At 38.3% G+C, this 27,410-nt stretch overlaps 2 protein-coding genes, 3 long non-coding RNA genes, 3 other non-coding genes and 1 pseudogene across 16 annotated transcripts; 5 read left to right on the top strand and 4 right to left on the bottom strand.

Moving 5' to 3' along the window:
* Positions 1 to 355: 355 nt before the first annotated feature.
* On the top strand, positions 356 to 7,681 carry LOC113683097 (uncharacterized). 7 transcript variants are annotated; one of them, XM_027200302.2, is made up of 6 exons: positions 356 to 475; positions 921 to 965; positions 2,671 to 2,778; positions 3,168 to 3,563; positions 3,871 to 4,116; positions 6,745 to 7,681. In XM_027200302.2, the coding sequence occupies exons 2-6, from the start codon at positions 926 to 928 to the stop codon at positions 6,954 to 6,956; spliced, it is 1,002 nt and encodes a 333-aa protein (XP_027056103.1). In that variant the 5' UTR covers positions 356 to 475; positions 921 to 925; the 3' UTR covers positions 6,957 to 7,681. The 7 variants fall into 7 exon arrangements, with proteins under 7 accessions (XP_027056103.1, XP_089054595.1, XP_089054592.1 ...); XM_089198469.1 differs by lacking the exon at positions 6,745 to 7,681 and adding an exon at positions 4,312 to 5,050 and having other exon boundaries at positions 364 to 475; XM_089198466.1 differs by having other exon boundaries at positions 397 to 475; positions 2,659 to 2,778.
* A 3,377-nt stretch (positions 7,682 to 11,058) lies between these two features.
* LOC149049677 (uncharacterized) lies at positions 11,059 to 12,163 on the bottom strand (annotated as a pseudogene).
* A 1,054-nt stretch (positions 12,164 to 13,217) lies between these two features.
* Trnaq-cug (transfer RNA glutamine (anticodon CUG)) lies at positions 13,218 to 13,289 on the top strand. The gene has a single exon. It is a non-coding gene; the product is annotated as a tRNA-Gln (tRNA).
* Positions 13,290 to 14,458: 1,169 nt separating this feature from the next.
* On the top strand, positions 14,459 to 14,530 carry Trnaq-uug (transfer RNA glutamine (anticodon UUG)). Its single transcript has one exon. It is a non-coding gene; the product is annotated as a tRNA-Gln (tRNA).
* Positions 14,531 to 15,118: 588 nt separating this feature from the next.
* On the bottom strand, positions 15,119 to 15,190 carry Trnaq-uug (transfer RNA glutamine (anticodon UUG)). The gene has a single exon. It is a non-coding gene; the product is annotated as a tRNA-Gln (tRNA).
* A 1,586-nt stretch (positions 15,191 to 16,776) lies between these two features.
* On the top strand, positions 16,777 to 18,281 carry LOC113683100 (uncharacterized). Its single transcript, XM_027200307.2, has 3 exons — positions 16,777 to 16,974; positions 17,523 to 17,868; positions 18,058 to 18,281. The coding sequence occupies exons 1-3, from the start codon at positions 16,848 to 16,850 to the stop codon at positions 18,098 to 18,100; spliced, it is 516 nt and encodes a 171-aa protein (XP_027056108.2). The 5' UTR covers positions 16,777 to 16,847; the 3' UTR covers positions 18,101 to 18,281.
* A 951-nt stretch (positions 18,282 to 19,232) lies between these two features.
* Positions 19,233 to 21,872, bottom strand: LOC149049674 (uncharacterized). 3 transcript variants are annotated; one of them, XR_016184454.1, is made up of 4 exons: positions 21,636 to 21,872; positions 21,342 to 21,492; positions 19,812 to 19,884; positions 19,233 to 19,742 (listed from the first exon to the last, which is right to left on the bottom strand). It is a non-coding gene; the product is annotated as an uncharacterized LOC149049674 (long non-coding RNA). The 3 variants fall into 3 exon arrangements; XR_016184453.1 differs by having other exon boundaries at positions 19,233 to 19,884; XR_016184455.1 differs by having other exon boundaries at positions 19,233 to 19,884; positions 21,642 to 21,872.
* Positions 21,873 to 22,055: 183 nt separating this feature from the next.
* On the top strand, positions 22,056 to 23,920 carry LOC149049673 (uncharacterized). The gene is made up of 2 exons (XR_016184457.1): positions 22,056 to 22,185; positions 23,507 to 23,920. It is a non-coding gene; the product is annotated as an uncharacterized LOC149049673 (long non-coding RNA).
* Positions 23,176 to 25,351, bottom strand: LOC149049672 (uncharacterized). Its single transcript, XR_016184456.1, has 3 exons — positions 24,990 to 25,351; positions 23,715 to 23,865; positions 23,176 to 23,283 (listed from the first exon to the last, which is right to left on the bottom strand). It is a non-coding gene; the product is annotated as an uncharacterized LOC149049672 (long non-coding RNA).
* Between the last annotated feature and the right edge of the window lie 2,059 nt (positions 25,352 to 27,410).

Genomic DNA, 27,410 nt, shown 5'->3' with positions numbered 1-27,410 from the left:
AGTTTTTCTTACTTGTTTGAACAAAACAAAGGTGGCCACTTCACAAATAGAATTTGACTGGTGGTGTCAACAATTTGTCGCCTCTCAATGGCTGATCGGGTGACTGGCAAGTTATCCTGCGGAGCAGGGTTATGAACATCCCGTTGACAAGTTACACGAAATTGCAAGAGAAAATCAGAGTTCTTGAATGATTCTTCGCGATTGCAAAATACACCAGCCTCTCTTTTCATTAATAAAAGTGCTTTTGAGTGGGATTTTCTCTACCTACGACCGTCACCTTTTCTGTCATTTGCTGTGAAATATTCATGGAAGGTAAGTGAGAGAATGCCCGGGTCATGACTTTGGAATGTGCAATTGATTAAATAAGACTCCCAGATAAGACACGTCAAATAAGAATACCAGAAACTCGAAGGCCATTTTGGCTCAACCAACAAAATTCGACAAGGACTTTTTAAGGGTTTGGTAGTTTCACAAGGTAAGAAAATGACCATCGTCTACCATTTGCGTTTGTATATTTCCCAACGAGGCGCATTATTTTGGAAAGGTCTTAATTCAACCTGTCTTCTACCTGCTACAAGCAGCCGTGTTTTTCTTTGTGCAAGTCTTCGTGGTTATAGAAACAAGAATTTTCCACTGACGTAACTGTAGGTTGTACTTAACCTCTCACTCTCTGGGTCTTGTAAGAACGCAGGTAGCAGCTCTTGTACTCGATACGTCCAAGCAGCTTGATTATACAGCGTTCACAGGACGACGGCAGAGGGGCAATTGTTAGTCAATATTTATGTTAAAATTTCATAACACTTTTATTTTTCGATCGGTTATTATAGACCAGCTGATAATTAAGTTCTGTTTTGTTAAACGGCAAAACATTTTTTTTTGATACAAACAAATTCTGAATTTGATGTATTCTTTTCTTTTAGGAAGGATGGAGAGATTTGTCTTCCTTATAGCTTTGACCGTTAGCGGTAAGTGCATTTTCATATGATGCTTTGAACGATTATTCAACGGTTTTTAGCCTGGATACGGTTTTCAACTTGTAACAACATGAGTTTGATGATAATTTTGTTGAGACGACGATGTAATCGCCTTAAATGCTAAAGAAGACGATCAATTGTTAGTTTTTTTCATAATGTTGAAGAGATAATTGTTTGATCTATATAGGCAAACCCCCATATAGTTTCCGACTGACATGGCTTTATGTGTGGTCATCGATGTCCTGAGCTATCAAGGATACCGTAAAACGATGCTGCAACTCAAAAAGCGTAGTTCGCTATGAAATTAACAGTTTGATATGCAAGGCCTTAATGTAGAATTAGTGGCAGTCTGAATCGGTGGACCGCCAAACGCCGGGGCCAGAGGCCTTTATAAACTAACCTGTGCACTTACTAGCAAATCCACGAGAAGCAATACACATGGATATTGTTTTCTTAACTTTAATCACAATATTTACAATACTTTTTTGGTTCTTTGACAACTTTAAAACACCGTGAAATTTAGAGGTTCCGTCTTGACATTGTCTGGATACCTGCAGATTGCGTAAAGTTTGAATGACATGAATCTTCTGAAAATGTTGAGGATTGCAGTTTCCCGATGATTCAGAGTCAATTCCGTTCAGACGAAACTAAAAACAGATGTAGTTTAACTGAGCATTGTTAATGTAATAGGAAGTTTTGTAAAACTGCGCTCACTGGAAAAACTTCCACCAGGGAATCAGAATAGGTGCACTTCAGTTGAAGCTTCAAGGCACAAATGAAATTAGCCTCAAATGTACGTCGCAGTGAACTCTTTTGACCTCAGATCCTACTAAGAATTAGCTTAGTGGAGCCGATGTGTATTTCTCCAATATATCTTTTATTCTTCTCAAGAGGCTCGCACAGATTCTTTGACCACCATCGATTTATTTGTTGGGTGACACAAACACAAAAATGCCTATTGTAACAAACTGATTATTTTTTATGCAGATTTCCGTCAAAAATGTTTTTTTTTTTCATGACAAGAAAATAATTTCTTACAAAAGCTAACAGCTGGAAATCGAAAAAAGAATATTTACAGTCGACAACCAAAATCATTAGCGAATGATTTCATGTTTTCAAAACAATACCGTTACCTGCTTCTGGAAATCACGTACCGTGACGTGATAGTCAAGACTGCTGACCTTCTCGGGTCGATCAAAGACTCACTGAATACAGGATTTTGCCACTTGACCATTCAGAACCTGTTGAACTTCAGAACAATAGAATTTTAATGGATTTAACAATCGTAGGTGTTAATATGAGTTTGGACTAAAAAGAAGGCTTAAACAAAGATATGCAGAACATATTTGTCCTTTCGACGTGAAAAACAATTTTCTAACTCTTTTATAACGTTTATAACGTGATTCTCGCTTGCAAGACCACATTAAAGTAAATAAAACTGTAAGGTGCACAAGCTGATTAAATAGAGAATAAAATGGAGATATCCACGGTTGCTATATCAGCAATATTTAGATCCGTTAACTTTTCATGTCAAACTCTCATTCAGGGGGCCTGTAGCCAGTGATCAAAGTGTAATCTCACTAAAAACCTTCAGTAATATACCGAATTGGAACTTAGAAATTGCATTCAAATTACGATGTTTCTTTTGGCACTGAATATGATGTCGAGCCTCTTCTGACCATAGGTTTCTTTACAGGTGCATTGGCTTCTTGTCGGCACCCAAAGCCTGGCCAATTCATGGCCAAAAAAGAGGGAATCCCCAGCTATGTAGACAGTCCATCAGCAGCTGACTTGGCAATTGACAGTGAGTATAAATCCACCGATCATCTTCGCCACAATTAAATACATTTTGTATATGTTCATTTAATTATTGTGGAAAATGATGAGGGGTATAGGTACAGTGTCTGTTCTATGATTTCTCATTGAGTATTTGAAAGTACCTCAGATGTATCGCTCTAACAACAAATAGAAAAAGCTATGCCTGGAAAAATAAGTAACTGTTGGAAAACTCAATACTGCAAGTCGGAAAAATTCTCCTAGGAGAGTTGTAGTGCAACTCTTGATCTCATTAGGCGCTCATCCAGGGAAAACAAAGGAACGCTATTTTCTCTTGGTGCTTAAAGCTTCAAGGAGCCTTTTTCGCAGCTCTATCAGAATAATTACTAATAATCATTTACTTGTTTTTGATGAAAGAGCGCCTCGTGGGACATCTTCAGTTCAACACTACCAAGGGTAATGTGGTTGAGGACTCCTCGGGTTATGCGAATAACGGCATCCTTCAAGACGGTGCTATTGTGGTCAACTTTCCCAAGAGCAAGTGTGGAAATGCCGCTTATGTTTACTGCGGGGACATTCTTTTCCACGGGGACACCTTCCAGGCCAAACCCAGAGAGGGCGTCACAGTTGCTGCTTTTATCAATTTGAAGGACATCGAAGGCAGCCGATCTGTCTTTGATACCATTGGTATCAGTCATCAGTGCGGTCAATTTCACTTTGAGGTGAACTATGGTTCTGTGCGCTGGTTCCACAGGAATGAGACTCAGCACATTATTTTCAGCGTCACCGCGGAGGGAAAGCAGGTGCCAAAAGGTATGTGGCTTGCTCATTATGTATTTTCTTTTCAGCATAACATTGCTCCCTTAGGACGGGTTTCCTTCTTGCGGCATCATTTCAACTGGCAACCGCTTCAGACAAACATAGTGGCAATACGCGTGAAATCTAAAATTCTGCATTTTGGTCCAAATTAACCGAGAATACTACACTCACAAGCTCGAATTTGATGAAATTGTTTTTATCTCTTAATGAAGATTTATAGACCTTCCTTCAAAACGTTTTTGCGTTATACATCTATGCCATGCTTAACTAATCCTCCTTCCGTCGTTTTCTCTCTTACTAGATCAATGGACCCACATTGCAGGAACCTACGACTCCGCTACAGGCAAGTCCAAGATCTATGTCAACGGTGAATTGCGTAACATGACAATTGGTGGTGGACTTCTTTCGAGAGACTGGCTTTCAAGGGCTGGAATTGGTGACCACAAGGCTGGCCGTCCACTTTCGGGATTTATCGATGAGTTCAGGATCTACAACTACGCCCTGACCAAAGCTGAGATCGAGGCTTTGGCAAAGATGTGTCTGCCAGGTATTTCCTAGATTAAGTTCATATCTTATTTTCATGGATTAGATTTATAAAATGTTTGTTTCCACTCCAAAATAGATTCCAAACACAGCTCTTTTGGTTTTGCTCTTTGACTTATCTGCGTAGTTTGTTTTCGCTTCACTGGGATAATATGATTATGTATGCATGTGCTCCTGTTAAATGAGTCTTGTTTGAAAGGTGTTACTCCACAAATGGACAGCATCAAACCATCCAACGACAAACCATCGACCCTCAATGACGATTTCGAATTAGGAAATAAGGCAAATGCCTTTGGTCAAGGGCACAAGTCTAACCAACCTCAAGAAGAGTCGGTCGAAGAAGCTATTCTTTAGGATGAGCAACGAGAAGACCACCATTTGCCGACTTGAATAACATTGACAATCAGGATTATTTGACGTCACCTATGTGAACATGCTCGATACTGCATTGAAACACTCTAAAAGCTTCATGTGATAGCTGGCTTTTATTTTTTCGTTCTTTCTGTTAATTGTTTACTTGTTTGTGCGTTTTTTTTCTTCTCTTTGGCGGAAAGTAACAGAAAATTAAAAGCTATCACCCATACGCAATATTTTTTGGAGAAACTTGATTGAGGTTTTCCTGAGTGACGTCAGCAATATGCCAGCATAATAATTAAACCTTTCAATGCAACGAACAGTAGATACAACCAAGAGAAAGGAAGATTTGAAATCCACCTCGATCCGCGCCTTATTATTTGATTATGATGGGAGAATTTCTGTACAAATCGAGTGTAAATTAATTAAGTGCTGTGAAAGACCATAGTTTTCTTTGATGCCGATTAAGTTTTAATCAGGTTTCTGTAAAGTATAAGAAAAAATGCTATGCCTTTCGCCTTGAAATCGGATGTTTAGCAAAACAATCAACTTGAAAATAAACCCGGGAATGTTCGTCATATCGATATACAGTATTTTTTAATTTTGATTGCCATGATGTTCGGTGGTTGGGTATGATGGTTAAAGCGGGGGATGATCTGGAATAATAGTAATTCATGAAAGGGGCGGGTAAACCTTGTTGACCTCCTTCCCCCCCATCCCCACCCCCCTTCCCCCACGTAACCCCCAAAAGTTGGCGCTACCATCGAGAATATCTATCGTATTTCCAGGAATCCAATCGGGAACCTCTTTTGTTTTGAGAGATAATGTATCCCGAGCGCTAAATGAAAACTTTTCAGTTTCATTTACAGTATAATTTTGGTCGCATAGGAACTACAAGGATATTTATTGATTGCTTGACGTACAGGCTAAATTTCGAAAATTAGAACTTTTAATCGTCATTTCAACTTTAAGTTCAGACAAAACAAGATGCAAATGTGTGTTAGTTTTTCTCTGGTACGTTGATTACGTGAAATTAAGATTATTACCTGACCGAGTAACTAGAAATCATGCTCACTAGGCTATCAACATCGACAAAGTAGGTTTTGGCTAAAACAATTACAGTGAATTCAATGCAGTTCTAAAATATTTTCACTTAGTTGAATAGACTGAATTTGGCAGGTAAAGGTTGTGTTGAGTATAGTTTTCATCTTCAACAGCTAGATCAATTTGACTAATTATAGAAAACTGGAGTTGGCAGACATTAAGGAGTAAAAGATGCTTACTATGTTAACCTGCTGTTTTGGCCTCTGGTTTGTTCCTAACTTGAAAGAATGTAAAGCGTTTAACTCTAATTTAAAGATACTATGTGCTTGGGCACATTTTTATGATCAGTTCTATCGAAATGTTTCCAAATTAGTCTTTTAGTGTGGTTATCAGAAAAATAAATTCGATTCAAAAGATCCAAGTTTACAGGCTGATATGAGCAAAGTACAGGTGAAATACCAAAACTTCTATTCGCTTGAGCACGATATACTCAATTACGTAAAACTTCCCCTTTTAGAGCTGTGTTACTTTTGTAATCCTTGCTTTAGCCTTTGAACCAGTTTTTTGGGGCATTCCAGAGATATTTTTTGGTATAAGCTGGATCTACCCCCCCCCCCCTTACACTGGTTATATTAATAGAAGGAAGTGGGAAGGAAGAAGGTAGTTAGGCAGCATTATCATCATGTTCTTCTAGTGTGGGCGGCATGCATGTTACCTTAATTACGCAATTGCATTGACTACAATAAATGTTTCCGTTACGGTAATGCTCTTTGAGGTCGTTGCTTTTTTGCTGCTCACTCAAGCAGCCTGTGACTATTGATTGTAGTTACGTGGCCAAAATTATATACAATGTGGTATCTGACCTATATGAAATTTGGCGTGATATCTGACCTACATTGGTCATTGCTCTCTTGCAGCTTCTTGCTGGTCACTCTAGTACCCTATGAGCGTTGAATTACGTTTTACGACCTATATAATATGTAATTTGATGTCTGACCTATATAAAATATGGTGTGGTATCTAACCTGCAATTATTGTTAAGCTTTTGGTGTGCTGGTCACTTGAGTGCCATCGGACATTGATTGATGTAATATGACCTACTGTTTTGAAATGTAAAAATAGCTCTGGTACATGATATTGGATTTTATGCATAACTAAAATAGGAAAGGGAGTAAGATCTGACCTACATCGTACGTGATATGATTTCTTATATATGAAAATTATATTGTTATAGGTGGTGGCGGCGCCGCAGGTAGTACTCCAGCACCAACTGCAACCCCACCCTCCGGCTCAACCCCCAAGAAACCTTCTGACCGAGTAAGTAACGATGCTGAATTCGCACGCAAGGCCGGGAAACATTTCAAGTTCCCTCAAGAAGAATCTGTGGAGGAAGCTGTGCTCAAAAGGTCATCTGTGAGAGGATCACGCAGCGTCGATGTGCTGTAAACAACAACAAACAATTGAATGAATGACGTTACTCATGAACTTAAACTCGATGCTAGTCAAGGTATCGGCTAGAACTGGATTTTCTCTCTTTGAAACTGGACAATGTTTAAAAACCCAACCAACATGTAAAGTAAGGCATCTTTGTTATAGGAGACCTCTTCTTTGTATTACAAGAGCCCCGTTAGTGTGGTTTTTAAACAAGGGATGTATCATGACGTCAAATCAAAACCCTGTCAAACCGTCCACAACTGTCGATTAAATGCTTTGTGCATCATTGTTCTCATTCTTTGGTATTTCTGTCACTTTACATCGCACGTTCTGCAATCACTCATAAATGGCGTGCAACATGATTGGCGGGTAAACTTAGTGAGATCAAACATCGATGTAAAATTTGCACGAGAATACGAGTCTAGATCCGACACTGAATGACTTATGGGTACATGCGACCGTTTATGGGTAGTTCTCTTCCCTTCATTTCTAGTTTTATGGCCAGTTTATGTAACACGGCTAGTGTTTTCATGTAAGGAACTAATGTACAAATTGCTTGTAAAGTTATCTTTGATTTTTCATGGTACTAAATTATCTACCGTTTCCATAATACTATTTGATTTTCTAAGCTTGATGTTAGTACAATAAAACGAGCGAGATAAAGCTGTGTTTTAAAATTTGAAAGAAATGTTTGGATGCCGAATAGCTAAGAAATAAACACGGGCAGTATTACAATATCTCGTCTGGAGTCTCATTTTATCTTAAACTGCGCATACACCAGGGCTGGTACTATTAATTCAATACCTACCAGCCATCAGTTTCTGTAAATTAAATTGGTAGTGAACCCCGTCTCTGCTTTTCAAAAATATGTGCCGTGATACACCATTCAATATTTCATTTACAGAAACAATTCCTCGATTGTCATATAAAAAAAAAGTATTTTCATATGCAATTCCTTGACATACTGACACTTCAAGCTTTCTACTTAATGTAGGTTCAGAACAACCTAACTTTAACGGTTCGTTATGCTAGCTCTGAACGAACTAACCTTTTTTCTTCGGTTAGCAAGATGTCTCGACAATTAAGATAATTTGCTTTGTTTATCAGGATTTGTACGTAATTTGAAAGTCTAGAAGTGTGGCGTGAAAAGGTTTGTGTCGTGAGATTTGCAGTGCGTGTTTCTTAAAAACGATAAAAGAGTCGTATAACCTTGATTGAGAATCAAAGACACGAGCGCTGTTGAACTCCAAATTGTTCATAGCGCTCCCTGAATTTCCTTTTGGACCCTTTGTATTTCGTGCAGGAAGACAAAAAAAAAAGTAAAAAAGTTAATTATGCGTTCATGCGTTTTCATTTTGGAATGCTAGAAAGTACGTAGTACATAGTAAATAACCGTATGAAAGGACAGTGCAGTTTGGATTTTACGATCCCTCGTTTTGCTTCTTTTGTCTTTTTAGCTTTGTAGGCTTATCTCAGGATACCCGTGAAAAAAACAAAGGACAAAATTGCGTAAAGTGCCCATGACACGAAATGTTTGTTTGCGTAAATATTTAGCTTATCATATGTACAAACCAATTCCGGTAGAAGAAAAATTTCAGAAAACTTAAAACTCGGTTTTTTCTGACCCTAAAGTGCTCTTTATTTGTCTTAAAAGTGTCCCGTGGACTGGTAACGAATTAGCTGGTGATAACGTAGAAAACTGTGACGCAACAGGATATTGATCATGGAAAGAGCTTGAACTTCGTTACAAATGATGGAAACTACAATTGGTAGGATTTTCATACGATAAGAAAAGCGCAAATGTAGTCATGCAGAAAGACAAGGAGTACGAGTACATATCAAGCGCGTGAAATAAACAACTATAAGGAGTAAGGAGCTCACCATTCTTCCCTTGCGAAATGTCAGCCGAAAAGAATATTGAACAAACGTGTACGGTGTGGAAACAGGCCCCTTAATCAGCATTTTTTTTTTAGCTAAATTCATTGATTATCTTCCCGTGATTTGACCAGTGATATGTGTTCATAAAAGGTGTCTTCGAAGCCGGTACGGAGCAAAAGGCCGAAGACATTGCAGAGTAAAATCTTCTCGATGTCGACGATCGAAACGCGTCCATTTTGGCCATACAGCTACATCCTTTGGAAAGTAGTGTAAAAAATTCCCCGGTATATGTGCATTATTCTTGTAGCTAACATCTATGGTGCTTCGGCCACGCAATACGTTCGTCCTTTCCTCTAGATTTCTCCTTTCTCCTCAGTGGTTGCCGACGTGTCTTCACAGTTTTCTTCGTCACAACTATGTAACATGATCGTTTTAGCCGCGCGCTTAATAGGGACACTTTTTGGCCGCCAAATCGTACTTTCAATGCGCAAAAAATGGTCAAGGAGAACTCGGTAGGCGCTAAGGTCGATTACTTCTAATTCTAAATAGAGCTATTAGCCACAAAATGCGAAAAAAATTTCGTGTCATAGGTACTTGAAAAAATTATTTCATGGCTTTACATTGTCAACCATAGTCCTTTCTTCTATAAATTTTGTTTATAACTCAGGATAGAAAATAAAAATGTTTCGCTTCTTCCGCCGTGAAATTTAAGGTTTTTCTGAGCTGATCTGTCTGGTTCAGGGGTTTCCTTTTGTATGTAGGTGTTATGCACCTGTTGTGAGCACACAAATCTATTGCTTTCGAATACTGATGAATTAGACTAAGGCGTAAGAGCCTAGGAAACTTAAAAAAGAAACATTGAATTAAAAAATCAGTGTCAAAGATCTATTTTCCCCTTTGCGCATCTCATATAAGTGAGTAATCGGAATTAATTTATCATCTGATAAAGCTTAGCAATCAATGATTACAGAACGCAACGTTTTTGAATTCTCAAAAAACTGATATAATCATTACAACAAATATATACTGATTAGTTAATTTACAAAGTTAATCAGCAGCTCGCAACGTTGGAACCTATAAATTGAATGTTTACAACAAGGAAAGATGCCAGTACCTAGTGTGTTGTTATCAGATTGCAATGACATGGTGATATTCCGAATTGGGAGAACTGTTTCTAGTTTAAAGGAAATGTTTCCGTAAACCTGTTATGTGTGAACACTGTTCCGTGTAACATACCCATTAACTCTTACCTTCCTTGAAAAGTTCCTGAAGGCGTGTCAAAATATATAAGTTAACCAAAAAACGGTTTGCCTCTTTCGTTGCTTTCACCCTAACCCTAAATCTGACCTTGTGTGACCTCGGCCCTCAACCAGTTCCTTAACAAGTTTCAGTTCAAAAATGCTCGTGGCTGGTATCCTTTACTATTATTGCGTAAGAGTTCTGCTTCTCTGAAAAGTTTAAGATCTTTTTTTAGCTTTAAAAGACAGTTTAAAAGGAGGCCGGCATGATAGAAAATTTTTACGTGTTTGCCCAGCGCAGACGAACCCTGAGCACTATGGGATACTAAAACTCAAACGCGAAAGGTACTCCAAATTCATAAAAGAGAACTGATTTTTTTAAATTCACCAATGGAGTTCGCATATGAACTCCATCTGAAAATTGCATAGAATTGAAATCCTCAGGAAAAATCTTTAACACCTGACGCACAAGTAGCATGCTTTAAGAATTCAATTTTTTTTGTCTAGTCGCGGTAAAACGCTGCCCGCCTCAGGAGACACATCTTACACCAAACCAGAATTTATGGAACCAGCTTTTATACATTACCCCTTTAAATCCCAAGGTTTGATTGTTCACCCTTCCCTTTTGGCTGCTACACATTTCCTCGTAAATTAGTGGAGAGAATTTAGTGTTATATCCAGATAACAACTTTCACCTGATAAGTTTTGAGTTTTCTTAGCACCTGTTTGCAGATTATGTAAGGATACCATAGGGAGCAGTTTCATGATAATCACTTCTGGGAACTAAAGGGTTTATGTAATAGTGTAGTTTGATCGTCCGGGTGAGTGTAGTCCTGAGAAGGGCTGTTGTCGGTAGTAGTGACTGACGTTTCGACAACCTGAGCGAAAGTCATTATCAGAGTCAACTGAAAGGTTGTTGTCAGTTGAATGTACCTAGTCCGGTTTGTGGACACTGATTGGTCAGTTTTGCCGTGATGTTATTGGCTGAAAGACTCAAGTGGCGTAGGTCAGTCGTGATTGGTTAGTTTGGATCCGTTAGTGAAGTTAGGTCGTTCTGTTCGGTTCGTTTGTAATGTTAATGTCGTGGATGAGTCGTTTGTATGGTGTCGGTAGTGGTTGACACCTGTTGAGGGGAGTCTGTTCCAAGTTAGTAAACCAGCTTTCCAGGGTCAGTCGTTGAAAGTAGTTGGTGCTGTAGGTTAGGCATTGCGCAGAGTCCCAGTCAATAGTGTGGTTCGTAAGTCGGTGATGTTCAACAATGTGATTGTTGACATCGCCTTTCCTCGTCGCTCGTTTGTGTGCAGTCAGTCTAGTTGCGAGGTTTCTGCCAGTCTCACCGATGTAGGAGGCGTGACAGTCGGAGCAATTGATCTTATATGCTGCTCCTTGTCTGTTCTTCGGTTCGTCTCTGTTTTTGATGTTAGTCAGTAACTGACGTAGTGTGGTAATAGGTTTGTGAGCGACGCGGATATTTAATGGTTGTAGGATGCGTGAGATGTTCTCAGATATGTCCTTTATGTATAGTATAGTGGCCGTGATCGTAGGAGTTGCGTTGTCATTAGCTTCGGTAGTAGTAGTAGGTCTGTGAGTGTTACGTTGGATGAAGTCTTCGTTGTAGTTGTTCTATGAAAAAACACGGTTAAGGTACTTGTTCTCGTCGGATAAGTTGTCTGTCGTATTACATACTAATTGCGCTCGTCGGGTAAGAGTCCTGATACTATTGGCTTTGTGTGATGTTGGGTTGTAGGCTGACTCGTCCAATAATCTGTCGGTATGTGTCGGTTTCCTGTAAACTGTTGTCTGTAGAGAGAATTGTCGTCACGGCTTACCAAGTAGTCTAGAAAAGGTAGTATACCATTTTCTTCGACCTCTCTTGTAAACTGTATATTAGTGTTTTGTTCGTTAAGGTGGTGGTGGAATGCGTCGATTTCGTCCTGTCGTACGGCAGTGAAAGTATCGTCAACGTAGCGTAACCAAAGTGGTATCGTCTGTCGGCAAGTCGAAAGGGTGCTTTCCTCGATGTTCTGCATCACAATTTCTGCTACAACAACAGAAACTGGAGACCCCATAGCTGTGCCGTGTAACTGTTTGTAGTGTTTGCCGTTGTACTGAAAGTAAGTTGATGTCAGGCAAAGGTTTAGTAAGTCCATAATGTCCTCTGTCGGTAGCGGTACCTCGTCATTCACTACTACTAACAACAGTCCTTCTCAGGACTACACTCACCCGGACGATCAAACTACACTATTACATGTTACCCCTGGGTAGCATGAGTGCAGTTGGTTTCGCTCACGATAGGATGATCTTCCTTCTTCGTAGGCCGAAGAGCGGTGTAAAGAAGTGAGAAACCATATCACTTTCCTCCATTCAATTTAATCATTGTGAGCCAAAAACTACCGGATCCGTAGGGAAAAGCTGGCCTAGAATTAAACCATTTTCAAAGCCTTTTAAATCTCGGAGGAGATATTTCATTGATTGGAGACTGAGATTAATCCTATCCGTGCGCGTTGTTCCGTCCTGGTCAGCGGTGATTGTTACTAATGTAAACATGGCGGCGAAACATGGCGGCGAAACATGGCGGCGAAGTTGTTCAGCTCATTGGGGCGCGTTCAAACATCTCAAATCCTTCAGCGCAACGTTAATATTGCTTTTATCTCAAGTTCTCAGCACTCGCCATCATAGGATGATTGAAGTTAAACTATTTCACGAGTTTTGATGATCTCGCATGGGTGAAAAGACGAAGCAAAGACGGCAAATCCGAGATCGACTGAATCATCTTTGTTTCAAGTCCTAATTTTTTTTGTATTTTTAAGTCGAAGATATTAAAAAATTTCAATTTTTCACTACAATAAAATTATATTTATAGTCATAAGTTCTTTCAGTACAATACTACGGTAATGGCTTGGTCAAAAACCCATTGACGATCGGGCGGTATCACAGTTAATAAATAGCTATACGCGAAAGCGAGTTTATTAGATCAGCTAAGGTAAGTAAAAGTAAAATATATCTATCAGAAGGAGAGCTAGGTTTCTGGATACCTTTTGAGATGTTTATTCCAGAGAGTTTAGAATTAAATGTGGTAAGGCTGAGTTACTTAATCAGAAGGACTTATTTTAAAACATGAATATATAATTAAATTTTTCCCCTTTACAGCGTCAGTGGTCCCATGGTGTAATGGTTAGCACTCTGGACTCTGAATCCAGCGATCCGAGTTCAAATCTCGGTGGGACCTAAATTTTCTCTGTTGCATTTTGCTTCATTTTTCCTCTTAATCTTTCTATTTCGACATTTTATGGGATTATCTATACTAAAAAACAAGTTAAATCCTTTTTTTCGCTTTCCCACTCTTTATTAAAGCAACACTTTTAGATTTTCATTTTAGAAACGATCCCCCATTACAGCTCTTGTAAATCCGTCCCTTTTAGCTAAAGATACTGATAAAAATGATCAAATGGCTTAACACGAGATACTAGCAATGAGTAAAACGTTCGTCAGTGCGTAACATGTACCAAACCCTCGAAAAAGGGATCTGTTATTCCACATAGTTACGATATTTTCTAGTATTTTGGCCACTTGTTTCGAAATATTTAATTACACACCGATCGTTTAAATTTCTCAATTTGCTCTCTATTTAAAACTCAAAAGTTTTATCACCGTTTCGGGTACTGTGGCGCATTTTGCGACCTAAAATGTTTTTCATCCAGTAAGCCTCCCACTCCAACTGACTGCTAGCGCAATTTCAAGCATTTTTCTGGATTTCACAAATAATCTTGGATCGCAAATTATTTCGCTGTTGTTAATAGGTCATTTGTGAATCCAATAATTTGATCAGGATCTGCAATTGTTGGCTAGATTGAAATTTTCTTTTCAAAAAGGATTCATATGAAAATATACGATTAAATGTTTCGGGGGATAAAATATGTTAGGATTTTCTCTAATCGGTTTCCGTTTGGCCCCGTTTGTTGACTCGCTCTACTTTTCTTGCGGGCCACCTGATGGACGCCTGACAGATTTCATCACCATAACTACTGGAAAATTGCCGAATTTTTTTAAACTGTATTTGGGTATTTAAGATACCTAATCATACCATTTCGGTACACTTTGGCGGTATATCAGGCTTGTATACTCTTGCTATGAGTGTATGGGATCGATTGCGTCTCGCCACAATACAAACCAACGCTCGACCAACTCGCATGTTATGCCGCTGAAGCGTCAGGCAAAACGGTACGAATGGGTAAAGTGACAATTCTAGTGATACTTATGATCCTTACAATTACGCAGTATGTATTAAATCAATAATAATTTGAAAAGTGCAATCAGTTTTTAATTCTATAGAAGCTAAGAATTTCTGTCATTGAGGTATTTAGGATATTGTCTGTTGTGACGAAATTAATTGGTGCGGGTCCCATGGTGTAATGGTTAGCACTCTGGACTTTGAATCCAGCGATCCGAGTTCAAATCTCGGTGGGACCTTTCGACTAACATCACTGTTGTTTTGTCTCTTTTGAACCTTTCCTTAATAAATTCAAATTTTGATGTTTAGTGCCAGGAATATAATATCATGATGGGAGCTTAGTATAGGACGGGTCTTTGAAGTTAAAAAATTAGAAACGATGAGTTGCAACTAGTATAGACAGAGAGCCTTGTTCAGCAATGTATCACAAGTGTTTTTTAACTCAGTACTCGAAGATCTGTTTTAGACTCTGCCAGTGAGATCCTAACTCACGTGCCTCGTGTGATTTTGCCGTAGATAGTGCTTTTTGGTGAAACCTGGGACAATATCCAGTGTTTAATTTCAAAAATATCTTAAGGGTGGAACTTGTGGCATCCCTTATCTACATGTATTTTTGTTACGCAAGCAATTCTTGTTGACAAAGAAGTATAGGACTACTGAAGTCTTTCTCGCCATCTCAACATTCCCTTCGTCAGCCTGTAGTCAGTCCTCGATTGATTTCAAAAACTTTTCTGAGGCTCTCTGAGTGTTTAGTGATTTATGTAGTTGGGTTACACACATAGTAGCACGTAGCAAAAACTCGTTAAAAAAAGATTCGTCCATCCTAGAGGTCCCACCGAGATTTGAACTCGGATCGCTGGATTCAAAGTCCAAAGTGCTAACCATTACACCATGGGACCTCGCTTACAAATTATCCCATCCAGTGCTTATTATGATGGCCTGCTGATGAAGGTTGTTCACAAAAACGTCACCCTATCCTGCAGGCAGACCATTATTCAGAAAGATTTCCAAGCTGAGTTTACCGGCAACATAACTTAGAATTCTAGGATGGTTGTTTGTAGGCTTTGTCTTTGTTTCGTCCCCGAGTCAAAAAAATTCAAGAAGGCTTTATGGGGCACATAGCTTCAAAATGGCACCCTTAAAAATCTCCTTCAACATACATGACCACACTATAGCCAGACCGATTATCATAGAATAAATAAGTAATCATATCTGCCCTAAGCGTCATATAACGGATCCAAAATTCCTTATTGGCGGCAATAAACCTAAGGCGGTAACGGCATCATGTGCTGGACTCTTATTAACGGCAAACAACTGTGTGCTTTTACTTTTCTGTGCCATGAAAAATAAAATAAAGAATTCCTCCTTGCCAAGCCTTTGAACAGGAGTAAGGCCAAGGGTGACCTTGTTATGATACAAGCATTGCTGTTTTTCAAATGTAAATTACTTTGTTATCATGCTTACCAGATACTGGTCTCTATCACAACAAGGTCACCTTCAGCACCACTCCAGATCAAAGGCTTGGCAACTAAGTAAACAACTGTAAATGGCCCATTCTGAACTGCGCTTTTATTAGCGTGCATGGTGAGCGTGGCGTTTCCAAATCCTTTTCTCCGTACGGAAATAGAAAGGCTTGCTAAGTATATCATGCAGGCCTGATCTCGAATTGATGAACACTGAGCCCCACTTATCATTGATTGCAATGATCTTTTTTTTCGTTGAAAAGGAGAAAATAGTCTTCGTATATGGAGTAAATGAAGTCGTCTTTGCGATATATGAAGCTGATGATCTGGTTAACTCATGACCTTAAAACAGTTGAAATGGGAGACAGTGAACGACAACAAATTTTCCCTCACGATAATCAACACATCATCACTAGTAAAGGTCGTGACAGTGACGTGAAAGATCAGCAAATTTTGAAAAATATTTGAAAACCGAGGAATATAACTTGAGGTATATCTCTCAGCCGAGGACGATACTAGCCTACAGACCAGCAATTGAGAAAAACTAACTGCGTGGCAATAAGATAAAAATTTAGGTTAAATGTCAACTTTTAAAATTTTTATGATTTTATGATTCGCGTAATATGTGGTTATTTCGTGTACTAAACCTAAAGGTAAAAAATAATCGTACCCAGGACGCCAGTCTAAATCGGCGTCAAACAAAGGTTCAGAAACTGAAAACAGAAGTCCACTTTGATGTTGTTTCTTACGCTATACACAAGCTACCTCACTTCACTAGAGAACATTTTCCCCGAGAGAAGGTTTTTCTTCTCTCTTTTTCATGACAATTTTATTTTAAATATTTATCATAACTGGCCCGAAATCATTGTGAAAATGAAATGTACGTGTTTCTTTGGTTCATGAAATGACAGCACGGTTTCCTACAGCTGCCTATCAAGCGTGGAAACCATGAATGCTTCAATTATTCCTAATAAACGTTTCAAAAGTACTAATGAAGTATCATTATCAGTCTCTGCGGGCCTTTCATTCCCAGCTGTCCGTAGCGAGGTATTTATGCTGTTTGGACAACTCAAACCTCTCAATAACGATTTACATGTGGAAGAATTATAGCGCGCTTTATTGCTCACTGTTTCAGAGTAACATGGCTCGTTTATTGGCAGTTGCAATGACCGCTCTTGTTATCTCCTGGGTTCATGGACGAACCGCATATATTCCAGCCAGTAAGTATTTTTGACAAAAAATCTTGTAAATATCGCTTCGTAAACGATATTTTGTGTCAAATTTTTTCTCCTTTTTCGGCATCGATGTAAAGTAATTCAGTCAAACAGATTCCAAAAACATATAACCCTTTAGATGATGTGCACTGAATGGTACGCGACATTAGTTCAAATATAGGTATGTTTGCCTTGTGACAAATCGCTTAGACACCATTTGGTGGAACTATTTTTAAAAGAGTTTACATTTAATTTTTTTGATGCTTTTCTTCTACCTTTCCTTTTCAAATACTTCGTCCACTGTTATTGATTTTGGAGAAAAAGAATAATGAGAAAAGTTATCTTTCTTTTCAAATTTCGCGTTCTAAAAACGATTTTTAATCGAAGTCAGTTGTTCTCAAAAATCAACAATTGGCTTCTAACTTGGTAGCTAACCAGCCACTCAACAAACCCATCATGGAGCTGGCTATCAAGGGCAGAGGTAAAGCCAGACGGAGTGGAAGATAATTTTTTAGAGCCAGATCAGAATTTATCGATCGTTTTGAATTTTGTAGAACGATTTGCCAACACGGTATTTGATGCAAACAAGAACGACCGCAGCGATGCACTGGTGGGAGACAAAGACCCATTCTGGGCTCGCAGTGAGGGGGATGAGCTGGAATACGATGGAAATTACGACAGCTCAGTGGAAGAAAATAAAAGTCCCTTTCAACGTAACTACAGGGTCCCTTACGAAAACGCTGATGAAGACGTTATCCCCAGGAGCGCCGACAGACACGAAAACAACGATGGAATTTTTGAGATGCGTTTAAGGTCGGCCAGTCATGAAGGAATGAACGATACTCCTTTCAAGCGTGCCCGCATTCCCGTTCCCTGCTCGATGTGCTGTAAAATTCGCAGGTGAGGAGAATCTTTAAAATTTAGTTCTGCTTTGTCTTATGATGCAGGAAAACACGAGAGGCTTCACGAAGGGCATAGATTTGAGGGGCACGGCGAATGTGACTACCACACAGTATAAACATTCAACGGGTTTATCGTTTGATTTGACTGATCCTCTTGACTGTCTCCTAATACATTTTTTTTTATTAGGTGTATTGCTACCTATGATTACATGTGTAACTGTAAGAAGTGAAGGATGCAGTATGGAGCCAGCAGTTGTAGTTGTTAGCAATAGGTTGAAAAAGTCACTGAAACGAGCACAATTCTGTTTTAAGCACCTTAAAAGTAGTCATAGGAAAATGATACGTTTTTTTCTTGTTGGGCCATATAAAAAGAAGGGATGAAAGAGATAATAAAATGAAACAGGAAAAGAAGAATCATATTGATTACACCGTCATCTGCTACTTCTTACGGCTTCGCATTGTTTTTATTTTAAATGTTACTTTTAGAACCTCGATCATTCTATCACCCCACCCCCACCCCCGCCCCACCCCCACCCACAAACAGATCGATTCTGTTTCCCCTTAATCAGTCGATGAATGCGATCAGCCTTTTTTTTTTATTAGGCCCTCTGACTGTTTCATTTCAAGCCTGACAGTGTGATCCTCTCCTCTAAAGTAGCTGAATAATGAAAGATTTATTACAGGTTCATAGCGCTTTTCGGGCCAGTTTTAAATAAACCGTGTGGATATTTTCGCCGTGAAAAAAAATTAATAGGCTCATCTTTATCGTGCGGTGTTTGATTTCTAGTTATGATTTCACATTTTCTTCATTTTGCCGACAAAGTGCAGTTTTGGATGCGTTCATGAGAGCCTTAATTTTTAGCCTTCTATAAAGTAAGGAAAGTGTTAGCTGTGTTCGTTTGAACATAACAAAACTTGACATCAAAGATACTTGAATAGATTCCTACACTGTGCAGGAAACAAACATTTTTTTTGCGTCACGAAATCAGTTAATCAGTGTGACACTTCTAATCAATATGTCCGTCATGACCTCTTCTTTAATCTATTGTGAGGTATTTTCTGCGGAGTGTTCCGAGTGGAAATTCAGTTGTGAATATGAAACCAGGTAATTCAGCCGGGTCTATCCCTTGGAGAGAGGAGACTTGTCTATGGCTCAATTTCGATCGAAGACAGGGTGATTAAAATATGAAGATTTATAATAGCATGGTGCTTTTTCTATCATAAAGCGAACTTGATGTTTGGAGTCGCAGAACTCTCCTTAGAGGTGGTAGCCATCCCCTCAGCGTATAACCAAAGGGTTAATTAATCAGTCCAATGTTCGTTTCCCATTACCAATTAATAAACAGTAAGACGTAACAAACATTGTTTTTAGTGATACTGAGTCAATGGTTGTTTAATCACCCAATAAGTAAGTATTAAATACATTTATGCATTCACTACGTGTTTAAAATGTGCTTCTTGCCCTTTTATTTAAATTGACTCATAAGAAAAATACTCCAATACGAGATTAACAATTAATGAAGTAACACACCTTAACTAAAATTTTTAGACTAAAGAATGATAAAAGGGATAAAATCGATCAAAAAAGAAGAAAATGTAACTAACAGTTCTTAATTCAAGCTTATTTTAATTCTGCGTCTTCAAAAACTCTCACTCAAGCAATGGCTCTTGCGTTCTCTTAGCACACAATAAGGGGCTGCCAATGCATAAACAGCACCACCATTGATGAGCTATAGCAACTTCATGTTACGTCTCCTCCAAATCATTGGGGATTCATATCACCAAAGGAACTTATAATGAACATTTCTCTTACATTAAAAAGGGGCATAAGCATGCCAAAAAACGCTGTGGATTTAGTAGCAGTTTAACACGCATTTTTGCGTTTTCTTTGCGGCGTTGTTCTTCTAAGAAGCACGTTAATCTAACAGTGGAGACTAAACGATGTAACGAGAAGAGTACACACTACAGACTGCATCTGTCGGCGCATTCCTTTTCACTTTTTAAAACGAGGCACCTGCAGATATAGAACCAAGAAAACAAATTTTGTAAGAGGCAATCAATTAAATTTTCCTAGCCTTCTAAATACAGCCGCGTTTAACCAAGGGGTGAGCGAGGTGGGAAAGCTAGGAGATATAACGGACCAAAGGAAAAAAAAAACTTTGTAGGAGGCAGTCAGTTAAAATTGTCCTATTCATCTGAGTACAGCCGCGTCTAATCTTGGGATGGTAAATGAGGAAGGCGGGGGAAACGGGAAGGACTGAAAATATAAATGAAGTAGCGATTGCCACTTTATCAAAAAATGGAACAGACTTGGGGGGATTTAAATCACGGTGGATCACAGAATGGCTGGAAGTTTTGACCTGAATTCGACCTTGGAGTTTATCTTTTACCATCAGAATTCAGAAGATGGTTCTGGGTCATTTTTTTCTTTGAAAAATTCCGGAAAAGGAAAGTCACGTGTACTTCTTTTTCCTTGACGCCTCAATCACGATTTTAACTCTTATCCAGAGTACCAAATGGCAAAAATTAGACATATGCACACAAGGTTTAGGACATGAACAAACATCGAGTTTGGGCCAAACCTTCATTACGCGCACCTGTTATCGATTTGAATACTTCCTTTTTCAAATGAAAAGGCATAGAAGACGAGCTAATTTTTCGAAAAGTTTGTTCATAAATTAGTCTCTCAAATTTCATGGAGACAATAGACGATAAGTCAGGAGACAAAGGATTTTTTCCTATTCGAGAACCTTTTAATTAACCCAACAAATTTTGCTAAGGTTTAAACAACGACCATGTTTATCATAATTTATTCGTTAGTCTGAATAATTGTTCAGTCCAAGTTAAAGGAAAAGAAGACGTTTGGTAAATATTGGTTGATATTCGGAGATGGACGCCAGAATTTGAGATAGCATTTATTGTATAACTGAAATTTCAGCTACTTTTTTGTTTGAGGTGAGAGACAAAAAAGTAAAGGAAATGATGAAGTGTTTTATGAAGAACACATCTCTCCAGGCTTAATTGACAAAATGGAAGGAAACCGGCTCTTTCTTTTGTCTTGAACTCTCCCTAAGATCACGTAAATCACGAATCGTTTTAAAAATTGTCAGACATGGCAATTTTCCTCAGTCAATTTCTCAGGCATTCTCAACACTGATAAAAACGCAGTCTGAATGTTCTCAGCTGGACCAGAAAACACGATTTTTAAATAAGGACACCATTTAAATACTGCTCCCATTTTATCCCTCAGACATCCTGCATCAGTACTGCTATTCAGTACTGCTATTCGAAATCACGCAATTATTGAGTAAAAAAGGCTCTTCCAGTTTATTACTCTGAGTCTGAAGTCCAGTGAGATTGGTCAAAAGCTTTTGAATTGATGAAGTAAATTTACAATGATCGCTGCACTATCACATTTTAAGTTCATACCAAAAATGGTAGGCTATTTTGTAAAACACGCTGTTGCCTTACCATCTACATTTTAGGGGCATGGGTTCCCTTCTTCTCAGGTAATCGTCTTCAAAGTTGCTCTCATCGACCATGTCTCCGAAGTCAGTCCCCCTTTGATCCAGTATGTTCTCCAGAATATTGGTTTCATCAGCACTCACTTCATCATATTTACCTGATGAATGAAACCCTGATTAAAATCATTACATTCTTGAACACTTAACACGAGACAACATTGCTATAGAAGTCATTTTGACATGATGAAAAAAAAAATCAAGGAGTTATTTAACGGTATCTTTCGGCAAACGCTCAATTTACCTTTACCCAATAAACGAGGGAAGGCCATGGCGTTGTGTAGCAGTGCCATCAAACAAAACACAGCTAGAATATTGAGGGTTTTCATGGTCGAAAGTGACTCTAAAGATTTAAGGGCCCTAAGAAAGTGTTTAGCAATGTTGTATGAGGAAACTGGCACGATAATGTAGACACGTCTTCGTAAATCCTTCCACAACCTTTGAATCTTTTATGGTACCATGCTGTTTGTCATCTGCTCTTGTCCGTGGGTTGCTAAATGTTTTACTTCAGGAGATTAATTTACTCGAGTTATCAAATGTTTCGTTTTCAAGTCTCATTTTATATTGCTATCCCTTTCTTTTATGTGGCTGTGAATTATAACTGCTTCTCTTGATGCCTGATCGATTCAATAAAAGTCAGACAAAAGAGTATTTGATTTTCATTGATCAGGGCGCTGGAAAGGAATCTAAATCCCACCTTAACTCCAAACAACGTCAGCAGACTTTGTGTACATGATAACCGATGTTGTTAACTGATCTGCTTATTTGGTAAAATGAATACTGAGGTGATTTTGGTTAGAAACTGTTAATTAGATAGATTTGTTTACTTCACATGATTGTCCTCCTATACTTTCTTGACCTTAATATGACCTTTTTCTAAGTGTCAGAACTTAAAAAAGAGAGATGTTCGCGCTTCAAAAATGTTTTTGCGTGTGGCAGGAAAAAAAAGCGACTCCTATCCAAAATGGACCTTGGAATACTCCAGGAGAATTAAGCGTGTGCTAATCAATTTTTGTTATCAAACAGCAGGTTATTAAAAGAGTTCACACGTTGATGTTGAATGCCTTGCCGCTTAATCAGACGTTCGGAGATAAAAGACGTTTATCTTTTCCTAATATCACTTCAGATTCCCGTCGCTTTAGTTTTCGTCACTAACATTATATGCACTTCGATAACAAGAACTATAAATAGAGAGTCTCATGATTCCCAACCTGTTCCACTAGCAGCGAGTTTTAAAATTTGGCAGTATGTTGTTGAGAGGATATTAAACTTGCTATGAGTTAAAGGTGTTTCATTGGAGACTTCTTGGCCAATTTTTATGGACACTTAAAAAGAATACTCAATGGAAACCACTGAGACCAGGAAAACTGTTCCATGGATAGGGAACCAGTTTTATTTGTTCCACTGTTTCAGAACAATAGGAGATGCATCCAGTTTCAGTCTTAGGAACACTTCTTTATTTTTGAAAACAAATTTTCGTTTACAAGGGAATTAACAATACAGAATAAGAGTAAATGGGAAAAAAATTAAGTCCTCCGGAAAAAGAAAGGTTTGTGGTTTTTGAACAAGGTGATAAGGGTACTAGCAAAGGAATTAGATTATGAAGAACTTATGGAAAATTTTGTTATGGGAAGGTTCCGCTGAGAAGCTTCTATCCAAAGAAAGTGTTTCGTCGGGTAAGGCACTCGATCTTGCAAATGTAAATACAGCTTTAATATTTCAAATTAGGGGGAACTTTCTGAGATTGCCATTACAGGGGCTCATTCAGACAGAAGTATGACATATTTAACTCCTGAAATAATTCTTTATTCAATTTGGAAAAAATATTTTATAATCAGGGGCCAACATTCCACCGACCACTGCACAAGCATCTTTCGTTGATATACGAACACCTAAATAATAAAAAAGAAAGAAAAAAATCCATATATTTTGGTTTGCACAAAACTTAAGCTACTTAGTGATTGCTTTGTGACAAGGTGTTGGGGGAGGGTTACGTCATATTTTATGAAATTCTTACTTTCAGTTGTTTGATTTTCAGTTGTGATGATTTCGCCATAAATTTGCCTCCCAAGGCTTTATCATGTTCGCATGAGTGCCCTATCGTTTATTTCACAGTCTATCATCAAATGATCGATAACGACACAAGAGATAAACAAATATGATCTGGTGACAAGGCATGGATATGGTGGCCTGTAGCAGGTCTTGTAAGCTTTTCAATACATTGCGGTGGGAGTCCAACCAGAATGCGCATGTCGCGGTTTACAAAGGAAAGGTTCCTATCAAGGTCTGAATGACGATAACCTCATCGCATCTGATATCTTACCAAAAGTTCTGGCAGCAAGTTGCACATTCTGAGGGTATGACTTGATTCCTTTTGATGTCTGGCGAATCAAATTGCGGCTTATCCAGTCCTTTTCCATACAAGTCCTCGTTCTCTTCTGGATATGGTTTTTGGTAAAATGGAAGTGATTGTCCTTCAACCAAAATACACAAAACAGAAAACAGTAAAACTTTCTTTTAGAGAAAGGATTACATCTCAGTTTTTACTCACCGCTAATGGGGTTCCTCAATCTTTTTTTTTTTTTTTTTGCCGGATGAAAGACTGCGTGAATATTCAACCATGATTTTCATTAGTTGTTCACAGCATGCTGAGCCAACATGGCGATGAAACTTTGAAAGCATTTAAAAGGCGCAGTATGCACGAAATACTGTTTTCCATTACATGGGCGTCTTTGCTCTCGCTTATTCGTGAATTTAGAATTTTATTCTGAGAAAATTGGTTTAATCTTGTGGGGGGTCCCCCCTCCTCTTAGAAGTGGGAAACACTCCCTCAGTGCGAGTTAATAATTGATCGACTCTTTACACTTTGGCTAATGCAAGAGCGTCTATGTAGATCTTTTTGGCTTACAAACCGACCCTAACATACATCGGGTAACAAAAGGTGGTTTTCGAGAAGAATGAGAGGTTTAACCATTTATTCGTTATTTTCAACGCATAAAATCTCCTAAATTTTTTAGAAATATATATTTTGTAGAAAACTAAATCAATTTCATGGTTTTGAAGAAGATTCCAAACAGATATCACAACTCTCTCTCATAACGAGCCGAAATAAACTGGGTTTATGAAACTTTCAATTTGGGTTCTAGCCTAAAAGAGGTAATCTTTCGCGTTAAAAATACCATTTTTTTTGAACAAACGAAAAATAGTTCTCAAAACAAAAATGAAATTAAAAACAATGAACGACTCCCCTTCAACAATTACAAGAAGCCAAAACAGTAAAAACAATGTATAAACTATATTTACTGAATCGATGATATCGATGATATTAGCTTTGTCTTCAAAGTTGCGTAGAAGAGTATTCTAAGTTAGAACCAATTATCAAATTCTGCACAAAAGAAGCTGTATTCGCTCTTGTAGGGTTTTTTGTGACAAATTTGTATGTACCTCCCGACCTACACTGAAGACTACATTACAAGTCTCGATCCTGAAATTCATTCTCGAAATTTTCTTTAGTCTTTCACTAACTGACCTAAGTTCAGAGAACAATCTCGTAAATCGACAAATATTATAACAATAACGTATCTGAAAATCTTCATACCTGGAAGTCTTTTGGGTGGAACAGACATAGCACAAGAGATGACTACAGAGAATAGGAAACAGCTACACCAGAACCCTATTGCAGTCATTATTTCCTATCGCAACGTTTCTAGCCGGAGTACTTCTGAAAGCGCAGACAATCTAATCTCAATCGGCTCAGTTTACTTCTTTATATAAGACTTAAGACAATTGGTGGTTGGCACTTCCGAGCAATGGCTCAATTCAGCGTATTCACGACAAAAGACTTGACAACTGGCATGGCCAAAAACGCGAAGACGCGGATATTAAGTGTTCATAGAAAATTTAGCGTCACCTGTAACCACGCAGTTTCGATCAGCTACTTCCTTTTTAAGCTATTTCGGATATGGGACGCCTTTGTTTAAAAAAGCGTGTTTAATAAAACTTGCGAAACAGTTATAGAGGTGTCGGTTCTTTGATCTGTTTTAACAGATCAAAAGATGAATAGTGCTGACAATATTTGGATAAGTAAAGAAAAGTTAAATTCTGTTTAAAATGATAATTTTCGCGGCGCTGCGAAAGTTTGTTTACGTCTTCTTTAGTTCATATCATTTAAAGGGACTCTGGGGATTTAGGGTTATTGTTTTTATTACGCAAAATTTGCAGCTTGCTTTTCAAGTTGTATTTATGATTTTGATCATTTCTGGCTGATATTTTATTTTTTATAAAGTAAATCGACTTGCAAGTTTTGAAACTGAATCACTGTTTATATTCTTCAAGAGAATTTCACGCTTGATGTTATGGTACGCGAAAGGCATGAAAGCTTTTGAAAGGCATAAGGTCACAATAAACACAATAATAAGCAGTGACGCAGGTGCTTAAATGAGAAAGGTTCGCTTGAAAAACGGTGTATTAGCTGCGTTTTCAACAACATACATTACTCACTAGATATCCAATGAAGGCAGGAGTGGTTGACGACAACTTAACAAGATCCAATAATAAAGGGCAAAATTGTTTCGGAGTAGCCTACTTTAGATAGTCATTACCTATCAAGCGCGTCATTGAAAATGCCTGAGTTTACCGATATTAGATATAATGAAAATGATCTCCTAAATCAGGTTTTCATATTTCCATTGGAATAAGTGGATTATTTTAGACTTAGCCCGCAATAACAGAGGTAGACAAAATTAATTTTTTCGTACGAAAAAAGTTCTCGCTTCCTACTCAACAAAGCAAAAAGTTCTTTCAATAGAGGACCACGTGCCCACGCTTCGATGCTGTGCGCATGCAGGTGTTTCCGTCAGACTTTAGTTACAAGTGTTAAATAATGCTTAAAGAGAAACAGCGGTTTGCACGGAACTTACAATGTACGAAGAAAACAAAAAAAACGACAAAAACAAGGCTTGGGCTGCGAAGCTAAGGATACATATCAAATTGAATGGAGCTGCTTTTAGTGCAGAATTTAAAAAAAAAAAGCTATTTTTTGTTTCTGAATCCGCTTCAATTTGCTGGAAGAAAATGATTCCTCTTTGAATCCCTTTTTGAAAAGCATCAATCATTTTGTGGTTCTGGCACTAAAACAATGTTAATTTGAAAGCATGGACGTAGGATAAAGTGCGGGACTTCGTGGTTAAATCTAAGTGATTCTTTATATACAAAAAGGAAACTGGCGGAGCGAAGAGAGCTAGCTAGCTCGCCATGGGGTGGACTATCGTCGTCTGATATCAAATGCTTACAATTTTGTATTATTCGAAAACCTTTCTGTTACCTTTTAATCGGCTTTATCGTTAACAAATGCCATAGAAACCGCGTTAAGGGAGCATACACTAAGGTTATGCCTTGAATGGAACCTATTTGCACTTTTCTATAGTTGAGCGACATAGTTTTGTTTAATTAATGTCGGAATTTAATGTGACCAAAGATAGTAATGATAACAGTGATAGAAAAAAAGACGCGATAAAGATATGATTAATGACAGGCTCATTGATGAGTGGATAGGATCAATGTATACTGAAAACGGGGTCTATAACAGTGATAGTGACGGGTCAACACAAAGGATGAATTCGGCTCCAGAGGTGAATGCAGCGATAGATTTTATGGATTTGCCATAATTGAAGCTACGTTTGAAAGCGTTCTCGAGTTAACATAGCCCAAAGCATATTTCAGACTAATTAAACCTGTTTGAGGGTGATTTTGGATGCTTATTAAACGTGTATATTTTGCGTTGAGCGTGGTCCGGTCTTGATTTAAACATGGGAGGACTTCACGACGCTTCGCCGTCCAGCTGTTGCTTTAAGTATCTTAAATGCTGTGATCGTTGTATACAGCTTACCATTTTAAAAAAGCGACAATTTTAAAAAAAATCGATAAAAAGACAGGATTAGGAGACGAGTATATAACAGCACCAGGGAGTGCTTGTCAGCAGAATGCACTGTTAGTTTGGCGGTGGCAATCGTGGCCGTAT

This window comes from Pocillopora damicornis, chromosome 2 (genome assembly GCF_964200805.1).
Source record: "Pocillopora damicornis chromosome 2, jaPocDami1.2, whole genome shotgun sequence".
NCBI classification, from domain to species: Eukaryota; Metazoa; Cnidaria; class Anthozoa; order Scleractinia; family Pocilloporidae; genus Pocillopora; species Pocillopora damicornis.
This window is presented reverse-complemented; position numbering and strand designations above follow the sequence as displayed.

Excerpts from the sequence above, each read along its gene's own strand:
- LOC113683097 (XM_089198466.1), top strand. The coding sequence starts at position 926 with ATGGAGAGATTTGTCTTCCTTATAGCTTTGACCGTTAGCG. Across the intron at positions 966-2,658 it reads TATAGCTTTGACCGTTAGCG|GTTTCTTTACAGGTGCATTG; the intron begins GTAAGTGCATTT and ends TTCTGACCATAG. Across the intron at positions 4,117-6,744 it reads GGCAAAGATGTGTCTGCCAG|GTGGTGGCGGCGCCGCAGGT; the intron begins GTATTTCCTAGA and ends ATATTGTTATAG.
- LOC113683100 (XM_027200307.2), top strand. The coding sequence starts at position 16,848 with ATGTGGAAGAATTATAGCGCGCTTTATTGCTCACTGTTTCAGAGTAAC. Across the intron at positions 16,975-17,522 it reads AACCGCATATATTCCAGCCA|AACGATTTGCCAACACGGTA; the intron begins GTAAGTATTTTT and ends TGAATTTTGTAG. Across the intron at positions 17,869-18,057 it reads ATGTGCTGTAAAATTCGCAG|GTGTATTGCTACCTATGATT; the intron begins GTGAGGAGAATC and ends TTTTTTTATTAG.